Source organism: Ixodes scapularis, unplaced genomic scaffold (assembly GCF_016920785.2).
Source record: "Ixodes scapularis isolate PalLabHiFi unplaced genomic scaffold, ASM1692078v2 PGA_scaffold5__190_contigs__length_132052651, whole genome shotgun sequence".
Classification (NCBI taxonomy): domain Eukaryota; kingdom Metazoa; phylum Arthropoda; class Arachnida; order Ixodida; family Ixodidae; genus Ixodes; species Ixodes scapularis.
In genome coordinates this window covers 127,048,052-127,073,602 of record NW_024609880.1, presented here as the reverse complement: position 1 = coordinate 127,073,602, position 25,551 = coordinate 127,048,052, and the positions used below count along the sequence as shown (strand labels likewise).

Sequence of the window (25,551 nt, the reverse complement as noted above, 5' to 3'; positions counted from 1 at the left end):
TAATCAAGTGATCCTTTAATCACGATTAATACGTTTAACCGGTTCATCGGTTAAATTTTGGCAATACAAAAGAAAGTAATAATTCAACGCGTACACCACAAAAACGTGAATGTTTTTGCACCTGTACGAAGGGCACATTTTAGGTGAAATTTTGGCCTAAACTACAGGGGTGATATTTGTAACTCTAAACAAATGCAGAATGTTACGTCTCTTAAACGCCGTGCAAGTTGCCGTTTAGCGCAGTAGAGATTATTGCGAACACACAAATGAACTCGCTCTTGCCAGAGGATACCAACGTACCTAGCTCTTTGCCTCTGCAGCTGAAGGACTAATATTACCTTAGTCTGAGTATTTCTGGACTCTTCTCAACTACACATCGAGGTTGATTCATTATAAAAACTGTGCACTAATTACGCCATTTGTAACGTATTCAGCAAAGGCAAAAAAAAAAGTAATTCTGCCTTTTTTAGATAATACGCATTGAAATGAACAAAACCAATTAATCGAGTAAATGGCAGCGATTAATCGGGTTGAATTTTTAATTCGACGCCCAGCACTACTTCCGGCCCCTTCAACGCCGTGCGAGTGTCTGTTTAGCGCAGAAGAGGCTATTGTGAACAGTCGAAGGAGGTCGCTTTTGCCAGAATATCAACGAACCCCTTTGCCTCCTGCAGCTGAAGTAATAATCTGAAAGTGCCAGTGTCTTTAAACTGTTCTCAACTTCACATCGAGGTAGGTTCATAATCAAAATTGTAAATTGCGCCTTTTATTACATATTCAGCAAAGGCAAATAAATGTAATTTTGGCTTCTTTATAAATATTATCCATGGAATTAATTATTCGATTAAAGGTTGGCGATAAATCGGGTTAAATTTTTAAATCGACACGCAGCCCTAATTACAGTTCTGGAAGTTTTGTTTTAAATATTATTTTGTAAAGAGTTGCCTTGTTATTTAATAGCCACGCCTGTATAATATGCTTTTAGTGTATTACTCCTTGCAAAGGGTTAAACCTATAATTTCTCCTATTCACGAATTCACGTGAACAAATTAGCAGGTACACGCTTTATGACTGTAGCCGCAAGTTAACATCGCATATGAGAAAAAAAAAAAGTGAAAAATCGGAAATGTGATATTCGTATTTTGTTTAAATACTATGTACCATGTTTTATATTTGTATTCGAATCAGGCCGCTATCTGATTTCGCCGTTGTGCTTTTATTTCCCTCTAAAAGTTCATAGCGGAAGCAGACAGCTTCGACATTAACTCCGCGTTCGCATTATACGTGGTGTGTCGCGCGTTTTTAGAGAGATTTAGAATTGACATGCGCTTTGTGTTGTGAGAAAGGAAGCCAGGCGAAGATAATTGCTTATTCCGCATAGCTGTGCGCTTCGAGTCAGTTTGGCCTGCAAAGCCCAACTCTGCCCTCCCGCGTCTTGCATACTGAAAAAAAAAAAAGTGAATTATTAACATTATAATTGTAAAGCACCGACACAGCTTATACATGTTTCATAAGTTATGCGATGAGCTACCAAATACCACGTATACTGTACGTAATTATACTTCCTCAAAACTCATAAAGAATATTTTATGTTTTTGTTTTTCCTTCATGAAGCCGTCCAGTTCCTTGTGATCCTGGTCCACTTTCCCCCTTCCTCGTTTTAGTGCTCCTCGTAACCTTATTCCTCTTTCCTGCTTCCGCCCTCTAGAGTAACGGAAAGATTAGGATTCAATGGGACAGGAGAATCCAGAGTCTCTCGTTAGAATAATAATAACAATGTTGGTGAATTTATTCCTGGAAATTGACATCTCATTGACGCTTCACAGCCAACGAAATTGCGGCCTTTGACAATGAAAACGCTGATCATAGATTCACAAGAAGTGTGAACATAACAAGCCACGTTCTGTGTATGTCTTTTTTTTTTAATAGTCAGTGACTGTAGTATTGCGAGAATGACTGCTTATTTACAGACACAAAGAAGTTACCGTAACCTGCATTTAGAAATGAGAAGTCTGCTAACTACGCAGCCATGCTGGAATCAATAGTGCGGGATCGCAAGCAATGTTCTGCCCAACTGGAGTTCCCTCAAATCGAAACAATTCAAGACCCCCAGAAGTTCAAAAGTCGCGCAAATACAGAACATGAATAGTTTCTGCGAAGGTATGACATAATGATGGAATCGAAAAAGCAGTTTCCGTATGCCATATCTCTATACTCTCTAAAGTGTGTGACTGTCACCAACACAAATGACTGCAAACGGGGGAGGAGTAATAAACTGGATAGATGTAAGAACAGACGTTGTTTTCGTCCTCATGAAGGTGGCCTTCTATGTCCAGGAAGCCACGGTCCCTCGCCGTCCGCCGGGCTCTTTCGACCAGCTTGATCTGGTCGTCAGGCTCCGCGCTGGTCAGCTGGTTCTCCCACTGTTCTACGGTTGGACCTTGGATGGACGCTACTGATGTGCCGCCCCGGCATTCCCGCACCATAGGGTATAGGTTGTTGGGTACTCGTAGCATGTTGGGTGGATCCGGTGGTAGAGTGCTCCACACGGGAAGGCAGAGCTTTTGTAGCTGCCTCCATGAGACCGCCTCCTCTTTGGTCAGGTTCTGGTGCAGAGGGGAACAGACCGTTCTTCCAAGTCTGTAGTGCTCCAGGATCTCCGTACTTCTTCTGGGAACGCCTTCGTGTGGGCTCAACATAGCTCGATCGACCGGCAGGGAGGTCCGGAGAGTGTGTTCTCGGGCCACGGCGTGAGCCGCCTTGTTTCCCGCCAGGTCTCCGTGCCCCGGAGCCCGGACGATTTGGATATCTGGGAGGCCCTTGATCTTTGCCGAGATCTTGAGGGCCGCTGCAGCCACTCTTCCCCTCTGGTAGTTGCTGTAGGCTGCTTGCGAGTCTGTGACGATTGTGATGCACCCCCATGCCAGTTGTTGCTGCGAGATTTATATGGCCACTTCCCGTGCCGAGTCCGTAATCCAGGTCTCGGTGGAAGCCGCTGCTAACTCTCTTCCGCTACCGTACACCACGCCCAGCGCGTACGCTTCTCTCGCAGCGTACTTCGCCGCGTCAGTGTACATCGTGGAGTTTTCCATTTTCACCTCGTACATCCTTTCAAGAGCCTCTTCCCACATAAGCAGCGAACAAGTTGAATGTGAACTTATTGAACATCTATAACAACATCTATTGAACACTTACTGAACATCGACCCAGAAGTAGTTCTGTCAAGCTAACGGATTCACTTTTCTTGTTATTAGTATTTTTTACCAGTTTGTACGATTAATGAGCTTGACCTGAATGTGTAAATTAGCTTGTGTTTCTTCCTTTTCTTGTTTGTATAACATGTATATACCCCCTTATGTAATGCCCTAACCGGGCCCTTAAGGTGAAAATAAATGAAATGAAATCTATAAGAAACAAAATGTTATACTTGACTCATACTATGCATGGGGTCAATTGACAAAAATAACACGTGCCTAATAAAACGCGATATGAAGTTTATAATTCAAGCGAGTATTGTACAACTTAGTAGAATACCTAATTGATAGGTAAATTAATTAATCCTAATAATATGGGATGGACACAAGTTATGTAATCTAAGTTTTTGTCTGTCTCAGTTTGGGAAGTTCTTGATCACTCGTGACGTTTCTTTTTTGCCTATTTTTACTTTAGCCACCCCCATCCCGATAATTGTAGCGTCCACCTACGTGAGAATAAAATTGTGGTACGCTAGGAGTTTTCTAAGACATTACAGTTGTACAAGCATGTTAGACAAAACGAAAATGTCAGCTTTTCCAATGATGCTGACGAGTAGCATTCTAATAAAAAGAAAAGCGAAAATAAGCATGAAAGCCATATTCAAAGATAACGAATTGCATAAAAGTTAATCGAACTAGACCGTTTCGATAATTTGCGTTAAAAATTCTTACGAAGAATGTCTAAGAAGCTGAAAGAGTGACTCGTCCATGCCGTTCTTAGAGAGAGAAACAAAGATATAGAAGGAGAGAGAGAGAGAATAAATGAAGATGAGAAAGGACAAGAAAGGAGAAATATTAATATAAAAGAAGCGAAGAGATCAGAGAGAAAAATCATGAAAGAAAACAAACAACTCCGCAGGGCCAACGTATTGCTTTATGAAGATGGAATACTTGCTCCTTCATTCTAATACTCATAGAAGTATTTAACTGAGTGATATTCTCGGACGTAAAAACTCCATATTGCCTCTGATGCTTCCGCAAGCATGGAACGTGGAGTAGAATTTTCCACGTTCGAGAGCCGGCTACTTATGCCGGATGATCGATTCTATTGAACTCGACGCCCCACGCGTGCCTAGTCCTCGACGGCGCGGCGGAGAAGCGAACCAGGGCATCGGGGGAACAGGTTGGCTTCGGGTGTCGCCCTGCCTCCAAAGGCGCCCCTGGTCGCGATTGTTGTCGCCGACGCCGCCGCCGCATGGGGTGGCGTCACCAGACCAGCTTTTGTGGCGTAACACGGCGGGAGATTTTTTTCCCGTAAGGTCTTCGTGCTTCTGGTCTGCTCCGCTAATGGGAACACCGTTAAAAAATGCACTCCCACTAGAACAGAATAGAATGTCTGAAACGTTCTACCGCATTCCCGCATATCTATACCACGGCCGCTCGATTCTGGTTCTCGCTCCGCTGGGAACGACCTGCCGAGTGGCTCTTTTTCCTAGAGAAAACGAAAGCGCTCAGAGCGGCCAAGTGAGTGGTACTGAGCCTTTTGGTGCTAACCAGCGGCCATGGTGGTGGCGAGCGAACGGAAGCGGCGCAAGGTCCGAGCTGCGCAAAGCTAGTTTTCGTGTTGAGTTTGGTCCCTGCGCCTCCAGGGACCAACTCAAGAAATTAAGCTGGGCCTCTGTTTCTACGCATCTCCCGGTGAAGCGACAGGCCGTGCCGAAGCGGCAGTGGCCAAGCGGCCATGTCTATATAATCCAAAAGGGGGAAAATGTTTCAGAGGTTAGTGTTAGCTCTTAGTGCATTTGTTTCGCTCGTTTGTGCGACAGCTCTTACTTAGACTCACTGTACTCATAAGGGTGGCGATGTGCTTTAGTTGGTTCATACTGACGAAAAGGCAAACAGCGCACAGTAAACTGGGACTAAAAGAAGTGCAAACAGGACAAGCGCTGCCCTCATAAAGTACAGCTCTTTTATTTTTGCACACCATGATGTGCGGGAAATCAAGCAAGATCGAAATTTTAAAACACATATTTTGTGGCAACCGTATTTGAGCGTAATGTTGTTACATACTTGATGTTAAGATCTTTTTTTGTACGTTTGGAGGTGTGTATTAGCAATAAACGCGCTCAGACGTAAAAAGAAAAATTGTGTCTGGACACGAATTTGACTTTGGAGATTGCGGAAAATTGCTGCAACGTAGTGATATTACATTGTGTAATAATTTATGAATTATCTAGAAAGTCGAATAGTCTGCACAAATAGTTCGTCAGTGCTTGAAAGTTGAAACATACCATGCTTCCAGAAAACATTCCTATGCTTCCAGACTCCAGTGCTTGAAACAATCCTACAACTTCCAGGAAAAAAAATGAAGTGTGAAAAAACTCCTTTGAAACCACTGGATAGAATAATAACACTTCCCGAAAGAATTCTAAAGAACAAGTTTACATGGACTACAAATTTATTGGCGTTCTTCAATAAACACATTTGGTATTGCACGTGGTAGACGTTTTGCAATATGGGATCACTAAAACAAGCGCGCCGGAACGTACACTTATTTCATCAAATAATATATTATGGCACAATAAATGTGACAAATACAATAACAAAAAAGTTCACTGTGTGCGCTTGACAAGACTTGTAGGCTTATGGGCCACTCTTATTTCTGGATTATGCTACACGATGAGTGGAATTATGCGCCATGACAAACCAGCGAGTAGCCTGTAGCGTCTTTCTAAAATGCATCGAGACACGTCAGAATGATCTTCAAATTCACAAGGTGTCTTTTAGCTTGCAGGCTGATTAATTAACAGACGATAGGAGAGTAGTCGTAACATGAAAGTTAACAATTAAACTATTAATTCTGACAAAAGGTTAACTAACTTTTTTTTTTGTGCCCACTACAAGACCACTCCGCATTTGAGGATCGAGGTTTGGCTTTCTGACTCAACAGCTGGTCCCATGGGAGGAGGCGCTAAGAAACCGCATGGGCGCGATGTGACGATTAAGCCTAACAAATCTTCGGAAGAGTACCGCTCATACGGTAATCGCGGGCTCGGCAGACCCTCCCGTTGACGCGGGGGCCGATGGTGGAAGGGCCGCAGGGTCCGGAGCAACGAACGATGCGTCTGGGTTGGAAAGCTGGGAATCGTTGGCATCCTGACAGAGGGCTTCGCAGTCTTCACACGAGCACGTCTTGCCGGCGACGGTCTCGTTGCAGCCGAACGCGACGTCCTTAAAGGCACGGTACTCCCTCACATCGGTGAACGTGGCGTCTTGGACCAGTGGAACGTAGGTAACATCCACAGAAGACAGACCGGCCTTCTTCTTGCCCAAAGCGCCGAACCACAGGTTCATGGTGCAGTTCTGGTAGTCCTTGCCGCAAATGTTGGAGGACAGCGGCAGGAACTGAATGACTTTTTTGGCGTTCATGCACGAGCCGTACAGGCCGCGAAGCAGCTTGTAGTCGGCGAAGTACTTGATGGCGTCGACGGTGTCGTGGTTCTGGTTGTCGTGGCGTTGGATGAGTTGGACGTGATCTCCCTGGTGCGGTGAGCAGACCATGTTGCAGAGGACCTTCTGGAAGTTGGCGTAGCAGGCCTCGCATTTCCGCAGCCCAAGGCTCTCGACGGTCTTGAACTGTTCGACTAGCTCCGCGATCTGAGCCTCATCGCAGCAGAGCAGTTCGGTGGGCTCCTTGAAGTAGTCGCCGCAGACTTGCGTGAAGGCGTTGCGTGCTTCGGCGCTCTCAATAGCTTTAGGCTTTCCGAAGTAGGCACAGGGTAGCTTCTTTTCGGCGTCGCAGAATCCACGCATCGAACACTTGATGGCATCGCCACCGGTGAAACAATGCAGCAGGGCGAGCAGAGAGAGCGCAGTCAGTCCGGTTCCTCCCATTGCGAGCGTTGTGCGGATTCTGTCGGCGGTGCGGGCCGGATTAGCGATGGATATCGTCTTTAGCTTCGTGTGTTTTGTTCGTCGAGCGCTGCTGTCGCTGCGGTCCCGAAGGTCGGAACGACTTTTATATTTCCCGTTTCGCAGAATCAAAGAGGCTGGTGGTCAAGGCCGCGAGTATCGTTCGCGTTGTAGCCTCTCGATGCGCTTGCGTAATTGGGAGTACTTTTGACGTCTCGGATTCGTCTTCGGATAATGTCACCGTTGGATCTTAGCCAGGCGCGCTCATTCTGTGCTTCTTGAGCGCAAATGTCTGCATTATGCGCGCCATATTCTTTTGTTTTGTATGCGGAAGATTCGAGGTTGTGGCGTGGCCAGACAGCCCGATTAGTGTTCTCATTGTACTGTTCTTTTTTTATTATGCTGGGCACGATTTTTAACTCGGACTGGATAGGAACGTCTGAACATTCCCCGTAATAAGGCGACCAGTAATGTAGATGCCTTATTTTTGCATCAGTCCACGTATCATTTTTTTTTCTTCTAGAGTCTGAATGTTTTTTTTACCCCTGGTTTTATCTCAGCATGCAGTCGTGGAATGGCACGGTGTTCACCATACTTAGGCAACACCTACCTGCTACGTGTCATGAAACTAGAAATAAAATCTGCACGCGGGATTTTCTTTCATTTCCTAACACTACGCCTAATTTCTGTAGTCGTGTTGATCCCCTCGAATTTCCGTTGTCTTTTTTGAATGTACAGGGTGTCACAAAAGAAAATTTACACGGTCTTTTTTACCGCAAAAATAAACTAGGCACCGCCTAACGCTCATTCTCCGCCGAAGGGTAGAGCTAGAGGTCACAACCAGATGCCAAAGTTTCAGCCCGATCCGATAACTGAATCAAAAGTTATAAGTGATTTTCTGAAAATTTCAATAGGAAAATGGAGCCCATTTTTGCCCGTTTTCGGTTTCTGGTGCCATAGAGCCCCATGTGTTCGAAAACTTCGTCGGCTGCCATTTTCCCATTGAAATTTTCAGAAAATCACTTATAACTTTTGATTCAGTTATCGGATCGGGCTGAAACTTTGGCATCTGGTTGTGACCTCTAGCTCTACCTTCGGGCGGAGAATGAGCGTTCGGCGATGGCTAGTTAATTTTTGCGGTAAAAAAGACCGTGTAAATTTTCTTTTGTGACACCCTGTAGTCCTACATAGGGGCGAGGGACTAACAAATACCATACACTCCGAGATATTTGTAGCGCCTTTTAGTCTTCATGCCTTTGACAGATATGAAACGTTCAGTCAACGCGGTACATTTCACTGACGACTTCGGAAATGCAAGGCTGCTCTTAGTTTGAACCCGCCACTACAGCCTCTAGTATATACCTGAAACCATATTCTATAAAACACGAGGTCCCTCGAGAACTACGTGAGCTAGCAGGTGTTCGTAACTTACATATTTTAAAGTTGTTGGTAGTTCCTAACAGAAAGGGGAGGGGGAGACAAAGAGCAAACAAGTATAACGCTTGACCGAGTTTTTGCTTCAACGTCCATCTTATGGAACTTTCGTAAAGTTTACACTTTAATACATCTCACTAACATAAGGTCGTGTAGTGAATCCATTCTAGTTCCATATATTCGTTCCGTATAGATTCTTTTCCCTTGTACCTATTTTGCGCTATTTTCTTATGTCACTATAGATGGAGTTCTCCACATATTGGCGACGTGCGCGACCAAAAGCGTCGGTGCCGTCGAAGTTCGTGAATGGTCAAATCATAGCTTCTTGTATTACAATAATGCTTGCCAAATCGCCGTTACACGGCGAAGCAAATTCTACCAATCACGGCGAGGCTCATGGTCAGGCATATCCTTGTCGTGACGTCACGAAAGGAAACCGTAGGAGGGCGCCACCGAAACATCTTGGCGCTAATAGACAGCTGTCGTGGCTGCATGATGTTTTACACCCTCTTTACAACATATATTTGGCGATTTGATTTGATTTGATTTGGGAGGATTTGCAATGCTTCGAAACGCATCACGCGATGTTAGAACTAATCTTTATTTTTAGAGCAGTTGTGCTGTCACTCCTTATCGCTTAAGTCACAAAGAGCAGTATTATAGCAATAGTAGTCAAAGTTCGATTGCTCTCGATTGACCTCTCAGCGGGACAGAATTTCGGCAACAAAAACAGCGTAGTTAGAAATTACCGTGTGAGCTCGCATTTATCCATCGTTGAGCGCTATGACGAGTAATCACGTGTTGAATGCGTCTCGTTTACGTTTCTTTTTACGAGTTAATTAAGTTCAACATCGCAGTTTATCGCATCAAAGAGCTTTCCCAAACGCCTCTCGTAACGAGAAATGCTGGATGAGGTAGGCTGGTCATTGACGATAGTGGTACTACTGCCGAGACCGGTTATAACGAAGTCGGTTATAACGAAATAGCGGCTACAGCGAGGCGATCACGATTTCCCATTCCCTTTTGCACTTGGTTATAACCGAAGTCGGTTATAACGAAATAGCAGATATAGCGAAGTTGTTTCCTATTCCCGTTGACTTTGTTATAACCAGTTTCGACAGTATTCTCCGTTTCAATCCAATGGAGCCAATGAAGCGAAGTGAAAGCTCGTTCCCCGACTAGACATGCGCAGAGAATGCCCCATGATCACGTTTCTTTCTGCGGTATTGGTTTAGCAGCCAAAAACAACGAACGCCGTGATGATGCACGTTTTTGGCGATTCTTGATTGACTCAATCAGATCCTTAGGTTGGCTGCGGTTAGACTTGAAGTGACACGGAGTGTACAAACAGACGAGAAAAAAAAAATGCGTTCAGGAAATTACGTTAACCTTTGACGTCAGCTCTGATTAGTTGCTAACCGGTCAAGAACGGGATTAAAAAGAAAACGAGTTGAGTTTCCAAAAGGCACACAACCGAGTAAAGGTTCTAAAAAATAAAATGCTCCCACGTTTCTTTTTTTTTTTTTTTTTTTTTTGCGATGGCATTTTTTGGGTTAGCATTCCTGAGATTGTATGCGTCTCTCCGTCGCGGCTCGGTAGCTAAATTTAGCGGGAGAGGTTGAATTTGTGCATAATTACTCAATTTATGATAAAATTGCGCGAAAATGGCGCCGCGCTGACGCGCACGAGGAATGCCGAGGTCTACATATAGCTAGCGGAAAAGATATAAAGAATACCAAATGCTATCGCATTTCATTTCTTTTGGAATGCAGTGCAGTGCGGAGCACAAGTTCGTCTGCTTCTTTGGCGACGGTTGTGGTGACGTCAGAACGTTTGAATGTAGGGTTGTGGTGACGTCAGAACGCCGAGCTCTGATTGGTTTTGATTCAAGGATAGTGGGTAGACCTCAAAGTAAGCTGCCTTGAGGTCTACCCGCTCTCCTTCAATCAAAACCAATCAGAGCTCCGCGTTCTGACGTCACCACAACTCCCGCAAAAGAAGCAGACGAACTTGCACTCCAGATAGCATTGCGAGTACATGTCGGAATTATTCTCTTCAATCAAAATCACGGCAAAATTATTCATATCAGCACCACCAGACTAGGGTGCCTTCATGTGCGCTTTGCTTAGGGTGGAGACATCTGGCCATTTTGTTCCCACTTTTCCATTTATTTTTTGTTCAGAAGCGCGTGAAAGAGCTTGTCCCTGCACGCGTCTGTGGCGCTGACTGTGCTATGGCGACATTTTGTTTTCGTCGATTTCTTTGTATTTTCCCCGTGAGCGCGTGCTGTTGGCATCGGGTACTACAAAGGGTGGCATCACTCTAAACAGAAGGTCATTAAAAGGCAGCCTGCAGCAGACTAGAATGAACCTAGACAAACTGAATCCATCCTGTCTTTGGCCTAGACAGTTGATTCTCGAGCAAATGCAATCGGAAGTTGATTAGTCGTAGTCGTTGTCAGAACGCTCCCCACTCTTCACGGAGCTCATCTGCAATCGTGAACATTCGTGTCGCGGAAGTATTGCAAAGCAGCGGGTCAGTCGTTTTATCATATTTGAATAAGAATATCATTACAGCACAGGACCACGTAGGAACCTGTCAGAATAGCTTTGTTTTGCGTAGCCGAAAAACAATGTGTAAGCATTGTATTTATTGATTTGGTGCGGCAGTCAAAACTTGTGACGTTGTCGTATTGCACTGCAAGTTGTTGCCGCTTTGTATTTCAGTCACACAAACTGAAAACATCCGTGTCACATGGTACAATATTTCTTAATTAACGCCCGTGCGATGTCCAACACACTACTTTTTGGCGCAGCTCTTAGGCGCTCGTTCCCGTATTTCGCGGCGTCGGCTTCGCCGTCGGCGTCGCCTACGCCGCAAAACACGGGAACCGGAGGAGGAGGGTTTGGTACGCAGGAGGAGGAGGGGGTACGGAGGAGGAGGAGGGAGTACGGAGGAGGAGGAGGGGAAGTTACGCAGGAGAAGGGGGTACGGAAGAGGAGGGTAGAGTACGCAGGAGGAGGAGGGAGTACGGAGGAGTTTGGGAGGGTACGAAAAAGGAAGGGAGGGTATAGAGGAGGAGGAGCAGGGGAGGGCACGGAGGAGAAGCAGGAAAGGGTACGCAAGAGGAGGAGGGGGTACGGAGGAGGAGGAGGGGAAGTTACGCAGGAGAAGGGGGTACGGAAGAGGAGGGTAGAGTACGCAGGAGGAGGAGGGAGAACGGAGGAGTTTGGGAGGGTACGAAAAAGGAGGGGAGGGTATAGAGGAGGAGGACGGGAGGGCACGGAGGAGAAGCAGGAAAGGGTACGCAAGAGGAGGAGGGGGTACGGAGGGGGAGGAGAGGAAGTTACGCAGGAGGAGGAGGGGGGAGGGTATATCGCAAATTTGAAATACCTCAAGAGCTGCGCTCTAATTTCACATTAGAGAGATTTGTAAACGTCTCATTTTTTTCCCTTCACGCCCAAGCAGGATAGAAGGGTAAGAGAGGGCATGACGCCAGCCGCGTAGCCTCCACAAGCCATGCTCCCTTGACGCCTTGCCTCTTTCTCATTTTCCTCCTTACTCTCCTCACTTACCACGCCAACGTGACCACATCACGTGACCGTAGCTAGCCTCCGTCTTGCTATGGGGTACTAGAATACACCACAGTCTAGCCTTCGACCTGATAAAACCTACCGGACGGAGCGCGCACAAGCCTGCAAGGAGTCCTTCTACAATCAACCATCCATCTCACACGTGACATGTCACGCGCACCAATCGCCAGAGGGATCTACGGTCACGTTGGCCACAACATCGTTTAAACTTTTTATGACTAGGCTTCACCAATATTGCAACGTGCCCCCTCCTAGGGGTGGTTATCATTTGCGCCCGTTCTCGTTTCGCCCTTCTCACTTGGCCCTTCTCAAAACAACCATTCTCAAAAAGACCTTCTCACTTTGACCTGTCGCATTTGGCCCTTTCGCGTTTCGTCCTTCGTATTTCAACCCCCCTCATTTGGGCCCGTTCTCTTTTCGCCCTTCTCACTTGGCCCTTCTCAAAACAGATACTCTCATAAATATCTCGCTTTAACCGAGCACATTTGACTCTTTCTACCCCAAATTTGGGTTTTTTCGAGTAATATATATTCATAAATTCACTAATATTTTCTTTTGTGTGTGTGCCAGGCTACCGGCCTACTCTCTCTGCCAATGATTTTAGCCGTGCGTCGTGGTCGTCAAGAAAAGATAGTGCCTGACAAAAAAACAGACCAACTACTTATCGTAGACAGATCACATTCCGAAATGTCATCTTGTTTGAGGTGGCTCGACTTGTGACCATGCAACCACTTCTATATTGAACATACATGTGCTATTCCTGTTCAAACAGAGTTTCCAAATGTTCATCGTTCTTTCTTTTCTTTGCGTTCGTTTCGAGAAAGGAAAGCAGCTACGCGTCATTGTACAAATGCATTACGTTATCTTGTAGTATTTGTATTTTTAGGAGGTGAGAAGAGTATGTGTGTGCGCGTGGGGGGGGGGGGGGGGTTACGGGAGATGTTTGTCGGTAAAAGATAGTATCCCTTTCTTCAAATGCAGAAAAGTGGATTCGACCAAGCTCTGATGGTATGTTGGGTGCCCAAGCAAGGTAAGACTTTCGTACAAAGCCGGGAAGGCATAATGACGGCAGAAGCCTGCCAAGCTAGTCCGATTCGGTCGTAGCGCGAACGGGCAATATGAAAATACGCCCAATTGCAAAAAAAAAAAATCTTTTTGGATTTTTTGAGGCTGTTCCACCGAGGCGGACCAAATGAGAATAGGACTGCGCAAGGCTCAAATGCGAATGGTCCGTTTTCGGATAACGGGCAAAATGAGAATAGGCCCAGTTGAAAAAAACCTGATTCGGATCATATGAGAAGGTTCAAACGAGGCGGACCAAATGAGAATAGGACGAAATACGCAACGTCCAAATGCGAAAGGGACGTTTTCAGATAGCGGGCAAAATGAGAATGGGCCCAGTTGAGAAAAACCTGATTCGGATTTTATGAGAAGGTCCAAACGAGAAGGACCAAATGAGAATGGGACGAAATGCGCAAGGTTCAAACGCGAATGGGACGTTTTGAGATACACCCCCCTCCTAGTACTTCTAACCTCCTTGTTCACACCAGTGACGATGGTCGTGCAATGTTCAGCTTGCGTATTTCCGCAAGTCGTAAAGTTGCGTATTTCCGAAAAGTTAACTCGTAACTTTTAAAACTGAATTTTAGCAAACATATCTGTAGGACTGTGGATAGCGTTCCGGGCATGCGCAATAGCTCCCTTCTGGAAAATACTGTACGCTGCGCACGCGTCGGAGCTGCCGAGAATCAAACGACTTGGCACTTTTTTCCTGGCGCTGGAACGCTGTATGCGGAGCGCAAGTTCGTCTGCTTCTTGCGCAAGGCTTGCGGTGACGTCAGAACGACGCCGAGCTGTGATTGGCTTTGATTGAAAGGATGGTGGGAAGGCCTCGATACTAGATGCCTTGAAGTCAACCCAGTATAAGAATATATTTTTTTTTTCAGTCATCCAATCAGAGCTCGGCGTTCTGACGTCATCGCAACCCCTGCGCAAGGAGCAGACGAACTTGCGCTCCGCATAGTTCGCGACAGTTTAAGAAACGCAGGGCTGTTATCTTCACACCTTTTAATTTGCGCGAGCATGGCAAGCTCTCTATCCGCGTCTGGTGCCCGCCCTGGCTCTGCCTACTCCTACGACGCTAGCCATGTATTGTTGTGAAGCGGCGACCGTGGAAATGTCCCGGATGTACGCGGCGGCGCTGCGGTGGCATCGGCTGGAGGATCCGTGCGTTCCGAAGGCCTTCCACGAGCAGGTTTGACTTTGCGGTTTGTCAGCAAGAACTGGCTCCCGTTCGGATCTTTCCCCCGTGTCTTCCGCCTTTTATGTGCAATGAAGTGCAATGCCGGATCGACAACGACGACAACGACAACGCCAGTAGCACAGCAAATATACAATACGAAGCATGCGCAACTATAACCTACACCTTAGTGGCGCCATCTCGTGCCGTCGACACGAAGTGCGGTGGCCGTGAGCGCTCGCTGAGCTCACTACGCCTGCTGTAGTTAATTTTAACATCGCCAATGATAGCTTTCGCCGTAAAAGATAAAATAGGAAATTTTCTTTGTATTCTTATGTTCTACCGTGGAATACCTCGTATAATAGAAGACCGTACGCTGAAAAAAACGGGCCCAGCGGGCCCGAGCTCAATCCATGCTTCGAAGTGACGACACGAGCTTCCGCTAGCAAAGCGGGGCTCTTCAATACGATCCACTGAAAGTATCAAATATGACATAAAATGTGTTTTACGCATGTTTTTAAAGCGGGAAGCAAACTGGAGCTTGCGAGCCGCGTGCGGCTCTCGGTGGGTCATAGTGCGGCTCGCGGCTCCCTGGTAAGTGTGGTCCCCCTCCCCTCCTGTGTCCCTAAGACAAAAAAAGAAAAAAAAAGAAAAAACAGTTCTAGAATTAAAAAAAAAAAAGAACTCGCGGTCATGGCAGCCTTGCACTACACTCCGTACATACAGCTGCACGGCTTTTTGACACAGGCATGTGTCAAGTGACCCTGTTTCCTTTATTGCTCTAAAAGGAATTTGGAACCGTATACTCATAACGGGCGTCAGGGACAGTGGCTGGCTAGAGAACTGCATTATTTTTCGCTCAGCGGTCGAAGAAACCTTCTGCTGCCTAGTGTTATTTGTTGTAGTCGACAATTATACTTGCCCCCTGGGAAAGGACTATTCGCATTCAAAAGCCCCCCTACCCTTTCTTTGTCTCTAGCGGTAGGAAAGGAAATTGCAGAAAATGAGACGGGATAGATGAACAAATTTAAATTTTCAGTTAACCAGGAGGAAACTGAAAGGATCGCGAGCGATTAGGTGTAATCAGTCATATTATTTATGGAGCCAACCGCTTTCCTTCTTGTTATTGTTGTATTGTAAATTACGGGAAAAGGGAAAATGCCCGTGTGGAAATATTATTCTCCCGTGACGGGGACAAGACTCGCGCGGGCGGGGAAAAGAAGAGGTAATGAGCAGATGTGGTAATAAGGGTGAGAAGATTTTGTCGATGCGTGTAAGGGGCTTCTAATATCTAACTGCAATGGTTTGAGGTAATTCGTCTTTTGTAGGGGTCCATTAGACGCCGCCTGCCGGGTCTGTTAACTTATACGTCAATGTAGACACGAAAAAAAAAAAAGAAAACAGAAAGAAAAAAGAAAACGAAAAAAGAGAAAAACCTTACTCTTCTTGTTTAGCCCAAAGTTATCAGTAACAATGCGCGAGAGGGAAACGTTGCAAACAAGGAACAGTGGGGACCTTTAGAAAACCGTTACCGTATTCCGCGTACCGCACTACTGGAGCCATTGAAGCATGCTTTTAAGCGCGCGCCTGAGTGATACCGTGACCGCGGGGCACGCGCTTAAAAGCATGCTCTAATGGCTCCGATATATATATAGTGTGGTACGCGGAACGCGGTAACGGTTTGCTAAAAGTCCCTAATCTCCCAAAGACACGATGCAAATACTTCCGAAAATAGGGGAGAGTGGGAAGGAATGGGAGAGTTTATAAGTTTTTGTGTAGATTAGTACGCGCATAAAAACAAATTTAAGCGTTCAAAATGTAGCGTGAAAGAGCTTTCACATCAGCTGAACAGCACTTTGTCCCAATTCTCCTAGAAATGTGAGCTTGTTCTGAGCATGCGCTGTGAACACCCCTTAAAATATGGCGTCCAGGGATTACTCTCTATACGAACCCTACGAACATAACGATACCTTCCTAAAATTCCCAAATTATTTTAACCTCATGAAGTTATTTGACTGTGACATCTCTGAGTTCTGTCATTCGCGTATTACGATGCATGCATTTGGTCTGCGTCTATGTCGCGTTTACGTTCTCCATTCACTGTATTGTTCTATGAGCTTGACCGTATACTATGTTTGCCCCTAAGCTGACAGAGCGGTAAGAGCACACCGTAACAGTCAACCGCTTGCCTGTCATCAGCTCTGACTCCGCTTTCTGCGTGTGGGTCGTGGCGTGATCACCTGGCGGAAGATTGACATACGACTGGTCCACCGAGCACATAGCTTCCTGTGTCCTGCTGTCAGCTTAGCGGCAAACGGAATATAGACAAGTTTATCTTTAATGAGACTCACCGACAAGGTGGCTCATATGTTAAGGCTCAAGCTGTTGTTGTAATCATCAGATACAGAATAAGAAAAAAATATATATAATGCTTACGTCAACCACCAGGAAAAAGGCGCGCTGACAAGTGCGAAAACAAAAGTAAGACTACTCGATTCGGCCACATGTCGGCTCGCATTTAAATTTGTGTGATAATATAAAATATAATATATTTATAAAATAAAAAGTGAGGAATTTAAAAGCACAAGAGCTTTTAAATTCCTCACTTAACGCGCGCCATCTTCCTCGACCAGTTAACTGAAGAGCGCACGCGCACTAGAAAACTGAGCATCCCGAATAGTTTGAAAAGAAACCTAACGAGCCCGTTTGCATTTGTCCGTAGACGTTTTATTTTTAACAGCAGCAAACGCTACGAGGAAAGAACAAACGCCGCGCACGTACGGGAAAAAGCGAGGCCACCAGTCTCCGCCCTTTCATCGCAAAGCACATAAACAACCGACAACGCGAAGACCTTCTGAGCGCCACTCAGCGGGGCTCATTAGCAAGCAGCCTTGCAGTGTTCGCAGGAGCACGCCGACACACGTCCTCTCGATTCATTGCACTTTTGTGGCTCCAGTGGCAGCGGTAAGTAGGTGGTACCGTCGACAACCCGGGGCTGCGTCAGTTGTACGAAGTTGATGTCGAACGGCGAAAGTCCGCCTCTCGATGGTGTGGAGCCCAAAAAGCCCAACCAGCGCTCTGCCGTACAGTTTTGAGCCCACTTCCCGCACATGAGGTTGAGCAGCGGGATAGACGAAATCCTGCTCCTGGTGTCCACACACGAGTCGAACAGTCCGTTGGCGAAACTCGGCGTCAAGTAGTACTCGACCTCGGCGACGTGGGTGGTCTTATCTTCTTCGTTCACAGCCGTCTTGATCAGTCGCAGGAAGTCGGACTGCCTGGGCGAGCAAGACATGCTGCAGAGGAGCGCTCTGAAGTTGACGCTGCACGCGGGACAGTTGTCAAGTCCCAGGACTCTGGCAGACTCGAAGTTCTCGTGGAAGTCGTCTAGCTGATCAGCATCGCAGCAGAAAGGCTGACTGCTGTTGGCGAAGACGTCGCCGCAGATGCCCTCCAGGAGCGCCCGGGCTTCCGGTTTGTCGATGACTTGAGGTTCGCCATCGTACGCACAGGATCCCCTGATGCCGTCCTGGTCACATGCCCCGCGCATGATGCATTTCGCACCGTCGACTCTGGCGAAGATTTGCGTCGCCAGCAGAGCACAGAGTGCCACAACTAAGGTTCCCATTGTTGGTCCTTCCTTCCTTGAACGCACACGACCACTGGCGGTTTCTCGCTTGCTGCTTCCAGCGGTCTTGTGTACAGAAGCGAGAAGGCGAGACGCACGAGCGTTCCGCTCGCCTTCCGTCCGTCACGCGCTGTTTGTTTCCAACCAGTCCTACCAGTCTTTGCGATGGCGATGCACTGCGTCTAGACGCTCGTCCTTGTCGTCGCTCCAGGTGAAAGTGCGTCTCAGCTGTTTGCCTCGAACGTTTTATAAGCGCAGTTTTGTTCGAGGAAAACATGTCATGGTGACCTTTGCGCGCTATGATGTCTTAATGCTGGTAGATGCTACATCCATTATACGCTCCCCACGCTTTTGAAATGAGAGTCTGCTCATTGCGGAGACTACTAGGTAAAACCGAATAAAAGTTGAGTAACTGTAAACGGCAAGAGAAAGAGAGTGAGAAAAAAGTGAAAGAGAAGGAGAGAGAGAGAGAGAGAATTGTCTCCCCGCGCCTGATAGAAGGAAAACTCGAGAAGGAGTAGGCTTAATGTCCTTTCGGATACACTTTGCCCATCAGAGCAGCGAGTGTATCCAGAGCTAAGGTCTTATACTAAAGACATTCTTTTTTTTTTTTCATATGTGCTATTCATAAGGCCGGCGTTAAAAAGAAAATCTCAAGAGTGAAATTCATTTAAGTAGCTTTCATTCGAGGAGTTTTCTATCATGGCCACGAACGTAAACGCACATAAGTGAAGAAATCGGCTGACATCTCTCTCCACCTTCTCGTGATTACAGAAGAGGCAGGAATTTCACTGCTCCCTTTCACTTAATTTCGACCGCAGTCCACGCTACTATCTGAAGGAGCCAATGAAACGGCGCCGAAAGGGTGTCGTGACTGCGTTCATCACCTTTGTCGCACTCGAGGGCAAACGGAGTAGAACGAGCGGGCTAATGGACGTTACAAAAAATGTCGAGCACTTGCCACTAAACATCCTTTCCCAACATCATATTTTGACGAGCCGGACCTTATGTTTAGACCCATTCCTCTGAACGCAGGAGGATGTCAATTTCGCGGTGACCGCCAATACCCCAGTTGCTAGAAAGACAACACAATTAAGTACTGACTTGCATTGAAAGAAGCCGTTATTTGCCTAATTTTACCCGTATGCGATCGTACCTCCGTAATGCTTTAGTACACCGAAACAAATGATTCACTCGAGTACACTTGTGTAACGTCCCTTTTTGGTCATTTTTGTCAGGTCGAGGATTCTTCGCGACTCCTAATGGGACATTGCTGAATCATATATAATGCCTACTTAAGAAGCAGGAAAAAAGAAGAAGAAAAAATCGCTTCCTGAACAATTAATCTTTCCTATCCTGGTCCTCGTATCCACCCGATGCCGGTCCCAGATTTCCTGTAGTCGTTGGTTGTCGAGCAAATTTTCACGGAACGTTTCGAAGACGACAGGCAAGGGATGAAAGCTGAGGACGTAGGGAAACCAAAGATAAACGCCTCTGTTCTTGGAACGGTTTTTATATACCCGCACGTTCTATTCAGTTATAAGATTGGACATTCAAAAGAATACAAACTGCCTCCATTGCTGCTGCGTTCCACTTCGAAGCACGTACGCTTTTGTACAAACTGGCAATGCATTAGCGTTTAAGCTTTCATTGTTTTCCTAGTGAATTTGTTTTTTAAGAAGCGAATTGAAAACATCAGATCTCATCTAGTCACCGACACGTTAAGAAACGAAGGGCGTGGCTACTCCCGAGAAGCAGCCGATGAAATTGGTGAAGTAACCGATAAGGACGCCAGAGAGCGAAATACAACTCGAGAAGCATTAGCATAATAATAAGACGCGCCGTGCGTTTCTTAAATTAAACTTTCGGTTACTATGGTCTGTTGAAGCATAAAAACGGCAGAAAAGACTCCGGCAGCAAAAACGAGGAATGAAGAGAAAAACTTCGCTGCATGCCAGATCTGCCGAAGCAAACTAAGCATTATGTAAAATGCAATCGTTTTTTTTTTTTTTTTTTCGTGGGTGCCATATTTAGCAGAGAATCATGATGACATTAATCCGAGACTGGGGCTCGAAAATATTAAATTATAAAGTGGTAGAGATAAAAAAAGGAGGACGGACCACGTCTCAGATGTCGTCTGGTTCTCTTTTTTATCTGTACCAATTAGGTTTAAAGTGGCGGTAGAAAGGAAATGGTAGATAAAGTGGTAAGATGGTTGAGATTTGTGCCTCGGCCTCGGGTTCTTGTAATTATGGTAAACGTTCACCTGTTTGCCTATTCATTAGCTTTGTTTGAGCCCTGAACCATTGTTAGATTTCGGCACTTTTCGACCCTCAACCGCTTAAATGTTACCCTCAAAATCAAATTTGTTGACATCAAGATCATATTCCTAGCCACAAACGAAATAAGAGAAATATAAAAAATATCAGCCCTGCCATTTGTTAGCAGAGCCACAAACTAAGCCTCGAGCGAGTCTGGTTTGTCCAAAACAGTTCAGTAATTGAACCGGGGAAAGCATGATGAGCTATACTCGCCTTGAATGGATTGAGGACGGCTCCACGTTGACGAGCTAGACTCGACCAAAATAACTGAAGGGTTAAAAAAAAAGGCGATGGCGAGTGGTTCCCACTTTTTGTGACGTCAAAGAAATCGTGCGGTGACGCTGAGTGACGCAATGACGCCATCACTCTTTGTGAGGTGTTTATAGGACGCCACCATCGTTGGTCGTTGCTCACAGCACGTATGCCTTGAACTACACTCTAAAAAAATCCCGTGCGTCTGCTTTCCCGCACAAAACTCGGAAAGCCAACCACCGCAACTTACGGGCTCAGCTCAGCGAATGACGATGCCGAAATATATGTTAAGACCAAAAAACGCAGTCTGAGTTGTGACATTAAGCAATGAAAGAGTGACGCTTTGCATTGCTTAATGTCACAACTCAGACTGCGTTTTTGGTCGAAACAGATGTTTCGGTATCGCCATTTGCTGAGCTGCGTCCGTAAGTTGCGGTGATTGGCTCTCCGAGTGTTGTGCGGGAAAGTAGACGCACGGGATTTTTTGAGAATGATAGGTCCCGTCTATCCTCTGCCAAGAGGAACAATTCTAATTGTTTGAAGTGCACATTGAACGTGCATAATTGTGCGTTCCTCCCAATAAAGTTTCTTTTTTTTTTTTTATGTATGCGGCGCTGAAAACGACAACCGACAATATGGCGTCATATAAATACTCGCTTCTTGATTTCGGAGCTTAATCTTGTTTTTTTTTTTTTTTAATTCCTAATTATAAAGAAACTATAGTGTTTAAATCAACCATTTCGTCGTTTACCCTGAGACTGGGTTTTTTTTTGAAGAGCAGAAGTGACAGAAAAAACCATTTCGTCGTTTACCCTGAGACTGGGGTTTTTTTTTTGAAGAGCAGAAGTGACAGAAAAAACAGACAGGTCTCAAACTCAGCTATCACTAGCTGAGTTTGAGACCTGTCTGTTTTTTCTGTCACTTCTGCTCTCCAAAAAAAAACCCCAGTCTCAGGGTAAACGACGAAATGGTTGACTTCCACCAGCTAGCCTGTACTTTGACTCTTTTTTAGTGTTTAAATATCATTTTTAATGCCTGCAAACGCACGCTGGTGGCCCTGACACAATTTACTAATGGGTCAAGATCATTCTGCGCAGTAAAAGTAACCCCAAGATGCGCCTCTGTTTTGTCTATATGAACAAAAAGAGCTGTGTACATAAAAAAAAAAAAAAAAAGCTAATGAAATTTCTACTCAGAAACAAGTAGCATACACCACGCGGTACCAATTAAAGTGAATGAAGACAAAAACTTGTTTTACAGAAGCAGTCGTTGCTTTTATTCGGGGAAATCATTGTCAAGTCCGCGAGGAGATGAATTATTGTTGCCATTGTGTTTAGCGGAAACAACCTGCTCCATGTGTGCATCTGAAAAAAAAAAAAAAAGGAATAGAGGGCAATGCTGAAATACGTTAATTACTCTATTTTCAAACCGTGCGAGTTAAAAGAACCTCGTAGATGGAATCACCAGCAGAATATGCAGTATATAGTATATAAACTGAACTGTTTCCCTACCTGCACACCCTAAAATATCAGCTTGGATATAAAAAAAAGAGAACAAAACAGAGAAGAAACAAGCATGAAAGCATGGACGTACAATTTCGAACGATGTCCAAGTCCTTTTATGGGCTAAAATACCGAAAAACCTATCAAGAGTTCAGGGTAACCACCGTATCACCTTGATTATGTGAGATAATGTGAGGTCGTCAATATGATTTAGTCCATATTTTGATTCAGAGGTTGTTTTCTTTGTTTATTTTACGTAACCTGCGGACTCCCTCACCTTAATAAATTAGGATAGATGATTGTAGTGCTGTTTACCTAACCAAATAGCCCGCGAGTTAATTTTGATTCAATACTTTAGCACGAACGCTTCATCGATAACTTTTATACACTAACAAAGATTATGAAAGCGAAATAATTGTTATTATCTATCCCGAATGACTATCCGCCCTGGTGTTATTTCGAGTCCGTTAGCCTCAACTTACATAAACGGTTTTTAAAATTTAGAAGTGAACACCAAAAAGTGAACGCTAAAAATATCAGTAGAGAACATTTTTAAAGTTAATACCTTTTCCAAAATTTGTTTCGTCAAAATTCCGCTGAACGTAGGACGCTTGATCGACTGACGATGTTAGAGCTGTTATCCTATTACCGTGCGACCAGAGAAAGGAGTACGAGGTAAATTGTACAATAAGTCACCCTGGCTTCGTTAGAGCTAATCTTGTGAGTGGTTTAATATTTTTCATTCAATACTCTAATGAACCGCCCGTCACAAAAAACCTGAGTCCCGCACTGAAGTTTCACTGATTGTAGAAAAATATTAGTTCAATGTAGTGCCTCATCAAGTGATCATTCAGTGAATGTCATTGTAGCAAAACCAGGTAGTATTGGTCATACAATCATCTTGATTGTGCAAGCCAAGAACCTTAGTCAGAATCAGAAAATAACGTGACAGAAAAGGTGAATAGTTTGAACTATATAAGCACTCCTTTTTGATGTGTTTCTCACCTTCAAAGGCAATCCGAAATTTTATCCTGTCTGTGGGTGCACACGTCATTGTCTCTGTGAAGAAAGAAAGCATATACTAAGAGGTCACAGACAAATGAGGATGCCTCAGTACAAACCGGGCATTATTTTAGCCATATAGAAGCATAAGAACCAGAGTGTATATTAATACGTTGCGGTGTGCTTGATTATTGAGAAACTCGTTAAAATTACTTACGACACTTAACGGCGATTCCAACAACAGCCAGGTGAAGAGAATGACAGTCGTCACCTGACAAATATAAACCAGATCGGATTATGAAAAAAAAAACATTGTCCTCAAAATATCGCCTGGCCTCTCAAACATCAACATGGTCCAAAAAACATATTTTAGGGGTATTTGTGGTTTGAATAAAACAAAGCTGCGTAACCTCTAACATTTACAGTACAAGGAACAGACAGAACATTCCGGTTTTCTTTACAGTGTTGATGCCATGCTTGGCAAAGCGCTATGTGGAGCACAGGTTCGTCTGCTTCTTGCTTAGGGGTTGCGCTGATGTCAGAATGCCGAGCTCTTATTGGCTGATTGAAAAAAAATAAATAGTGGGTAGACCTCAAGGCATCTAGCATTGAGGTCTACCTACTCTCCTTCCAATCCAAGCCAATCAGAATTCGGCGTCATTCTGACGTCACTGCAACCCCTTCGCAAGAAGCAGACGACTTGCTCTTCGCATTCGATTCGAGGCAATGTCCACGCGTCCCTAATATCTTACTATTCTTTTTCTACGACACAGGAGAAATGCCATGATCTCGAAATAGCATAAGCAAAGGTCCGTCTTGTGGTAAAGTGTCAGCCTGAAACAATGCTCACGTATCAACTTCTCTATGCTGCACTGCTGCAGGTACGGTAGTTCGTCTCACATGGCTCACCAAACCCCACGAGGGCATACATCAGCCATGGGCCGCCCAGTCCAATGATAAAGCAATTATGAACTGCACGGTATATTGCTCTATTTCGCGTATTAGAGTAGCGTATAAGATATGGCACGGCACAAGACTGTACTGGGACGCTACGCATAGCACTTTACACTGCTAGAGTCACTGAACACCCAAGAAACAGGAGCACCGAGGATCTAATTATCATTCAGCAGCCAATCAGGTGGCAGTATGAGCCGATCAGAAGATCTGCGTTTCTTAATCTCTCAGTGAGTATCATCCGACGAATGTCGACGAATATGCACTGGTTTCACCTAAGTCCGAGTGCTGTTGACGCTACGAGTCGACAGGGCCAATCAAGCAACGCGAGAAGTGCTGAGTCACGGCGTTCGTGCGTTCGTCGTCTTTCCCGGGGGGGGGGGGTGCGGGGGTGGGGGTGGGGGTTCTTATTCCCGGCTAAACCAATGAAGCTTAGTGAATGCGTCATCATGACAGTTAACGAGGTTTGCTCTATAAACGTTTTTGACTTCAGTCCCTGCCAAGCTCAAAACGGCACGACGTCTCTTACGAATGCATTTTCCAGCACGCGTTCGTCGGCTTTTGTAGTGTCTTATTGGCCGAATCCTGCGTGTTCGAGGCTGAAGAGACACCAACGCGATATTGAAGATAAGAAGTTCACACTGTAGGTGGGACAACAAAAACTTCTCCCTGCCGTTCTCATTTTTTGAGTGCCAATAACATTTTACACTTTCGATGCCCTCTAAAGCTGCAGCCCTACGACAGCCCTCCTTATTATGTAAGATCAATCGCATTTGTAAAGTATTTTATAGAAAAAAGTTTACGGATCTGTCTCTAGGTCAGTATTTTAATCGATTGCATTGCAATCAGGATTACATCTGATAGCCATGACGGGCTTAATAAGCGACATGTACAAAGGCTAAGAACAAGGTACTGGTGCATCGCAAGATTTCTCTATTCGTAATAGACGGATGGTCATCAAAAACCTCGAAATAAATAAATAATGACGTAATACTTTGGAGTAACTCTCTTCGAATTTTCATTTGAAGCTCGTTTGAAACTAACACGTTTTTTCGCGAACGTTGTTTTATTTTTAAATTCACCAAAACTGAACTGTCTTGCGGCCTCGCGCCGAAATTATGTTCTTAAATAAAAATTGGCAATTAATATAGGACCATCTATTATCATAAAATGACTCACTTGCACAGGTGACTCTGTAGACGATGTCTGTTAAAAGGAAAGCGATAGAATTGATAATATTATCATCAGTCCAGCATATGGTGAAACGCCAAAAATGTGTACAAAAATAAATATTGCTCACGGTCCTCAAACGCAGTGTCGCATTCATCGGGTTTGAGGATCAAGAATCTAGAGGCTTGTTGGCACACTTTGATTATTCCATTCACAGCACTGATCTGTCATGAGAAGATGCGTTAAGGCACATGTTGGGACATTTTTGGTAACAGCAGAATCGAGTACACAATAAAAAGGAGTTACCTATTTATTTATTTATTTATTTATTTTACCCTCAGGGCACATGG

The 25,551-nt window shown here is 45.1% G+C and overlaps 3 protein-coding genes across 4 annotated transcripts; all 3 read right to left on the bottom strand.

Moving 5' to 3' along the window:
- Window positions 1-5,634: 5,634 nt before the first annotated feature.
- On the bottom strand, window positions 5,635-7,201 carry LOC8052633 (NPC intracellular cholesterol transporter 1-like). Of its 2 annotated transcripts, XM_029973760.3 has the most exons (2): window positions 6,339-7,115; window positions 5,635-6,305 (listed from the first exon to the last, which is right to left on the bottom strand). In XM_029973760.3, exons 1-2 carry the CDS (start codon window positions 7,086-7,088, stop codon window positions 6,228-6,230), a joined length of 828 nt encoding a protein of 275 aa, XP_029829620.1. In that variant the 5' UTR covers window positions 7,089-7,115; the 3' UTR covers window positions 5,635-6,227. The 2 variants fall into 2 exon arrangements, with proteins under 2 accessions (XP_029829620.1, XP_002435857.2); XM_002435812.5 differs by having other exon boundaries at window positions 5,635-7,201.
- A 9,876-nt stretch (window positions 7,202-17,077) lies between these two features.
- LOC8052632 (NPC intracellular cholesterol transporter 1) lies at window positions 17,078-18,536 on the bottom strand. Its single transcript, XM_002435811.5, has one exon. It carries the CDS (start codon window positions 17,998-18,000, stop codon window positions 17,251-17,253), a length of 750 nt encoding a protein of 249 aa, XP_002435856.3. The 5' UTR covers window positions 18,001-18,536; the 3' UTR covers window positions 17,078-17,250.
- Window positions 18,537-21,810: 3,274 nt separating this feature from the next.
- On the bottom strand, window positions 21,811-25,358 carry LOC120846818. The gene is made up of 4 exons (XM_040218699.3): window positions 25,211-25,358; window positions 23,295-23,348; window positions 23,081-23,134; window positions 21,811-21,937 (listed from the first exon to the last, which is right to left on the bottom strand). Exons 1-4 carry the CDS (start codon window positions 25,356-25,358, stop codon window positions 21,849-21,851), a joined length of 345 nt encoding a protein of 114 aa, XP_040074633.1. The 3' UTR covers window positions 21,811-21,848.
- Between the last annotated feature and the right edge of the window lie 193 nt (window positions 25,359-25,551).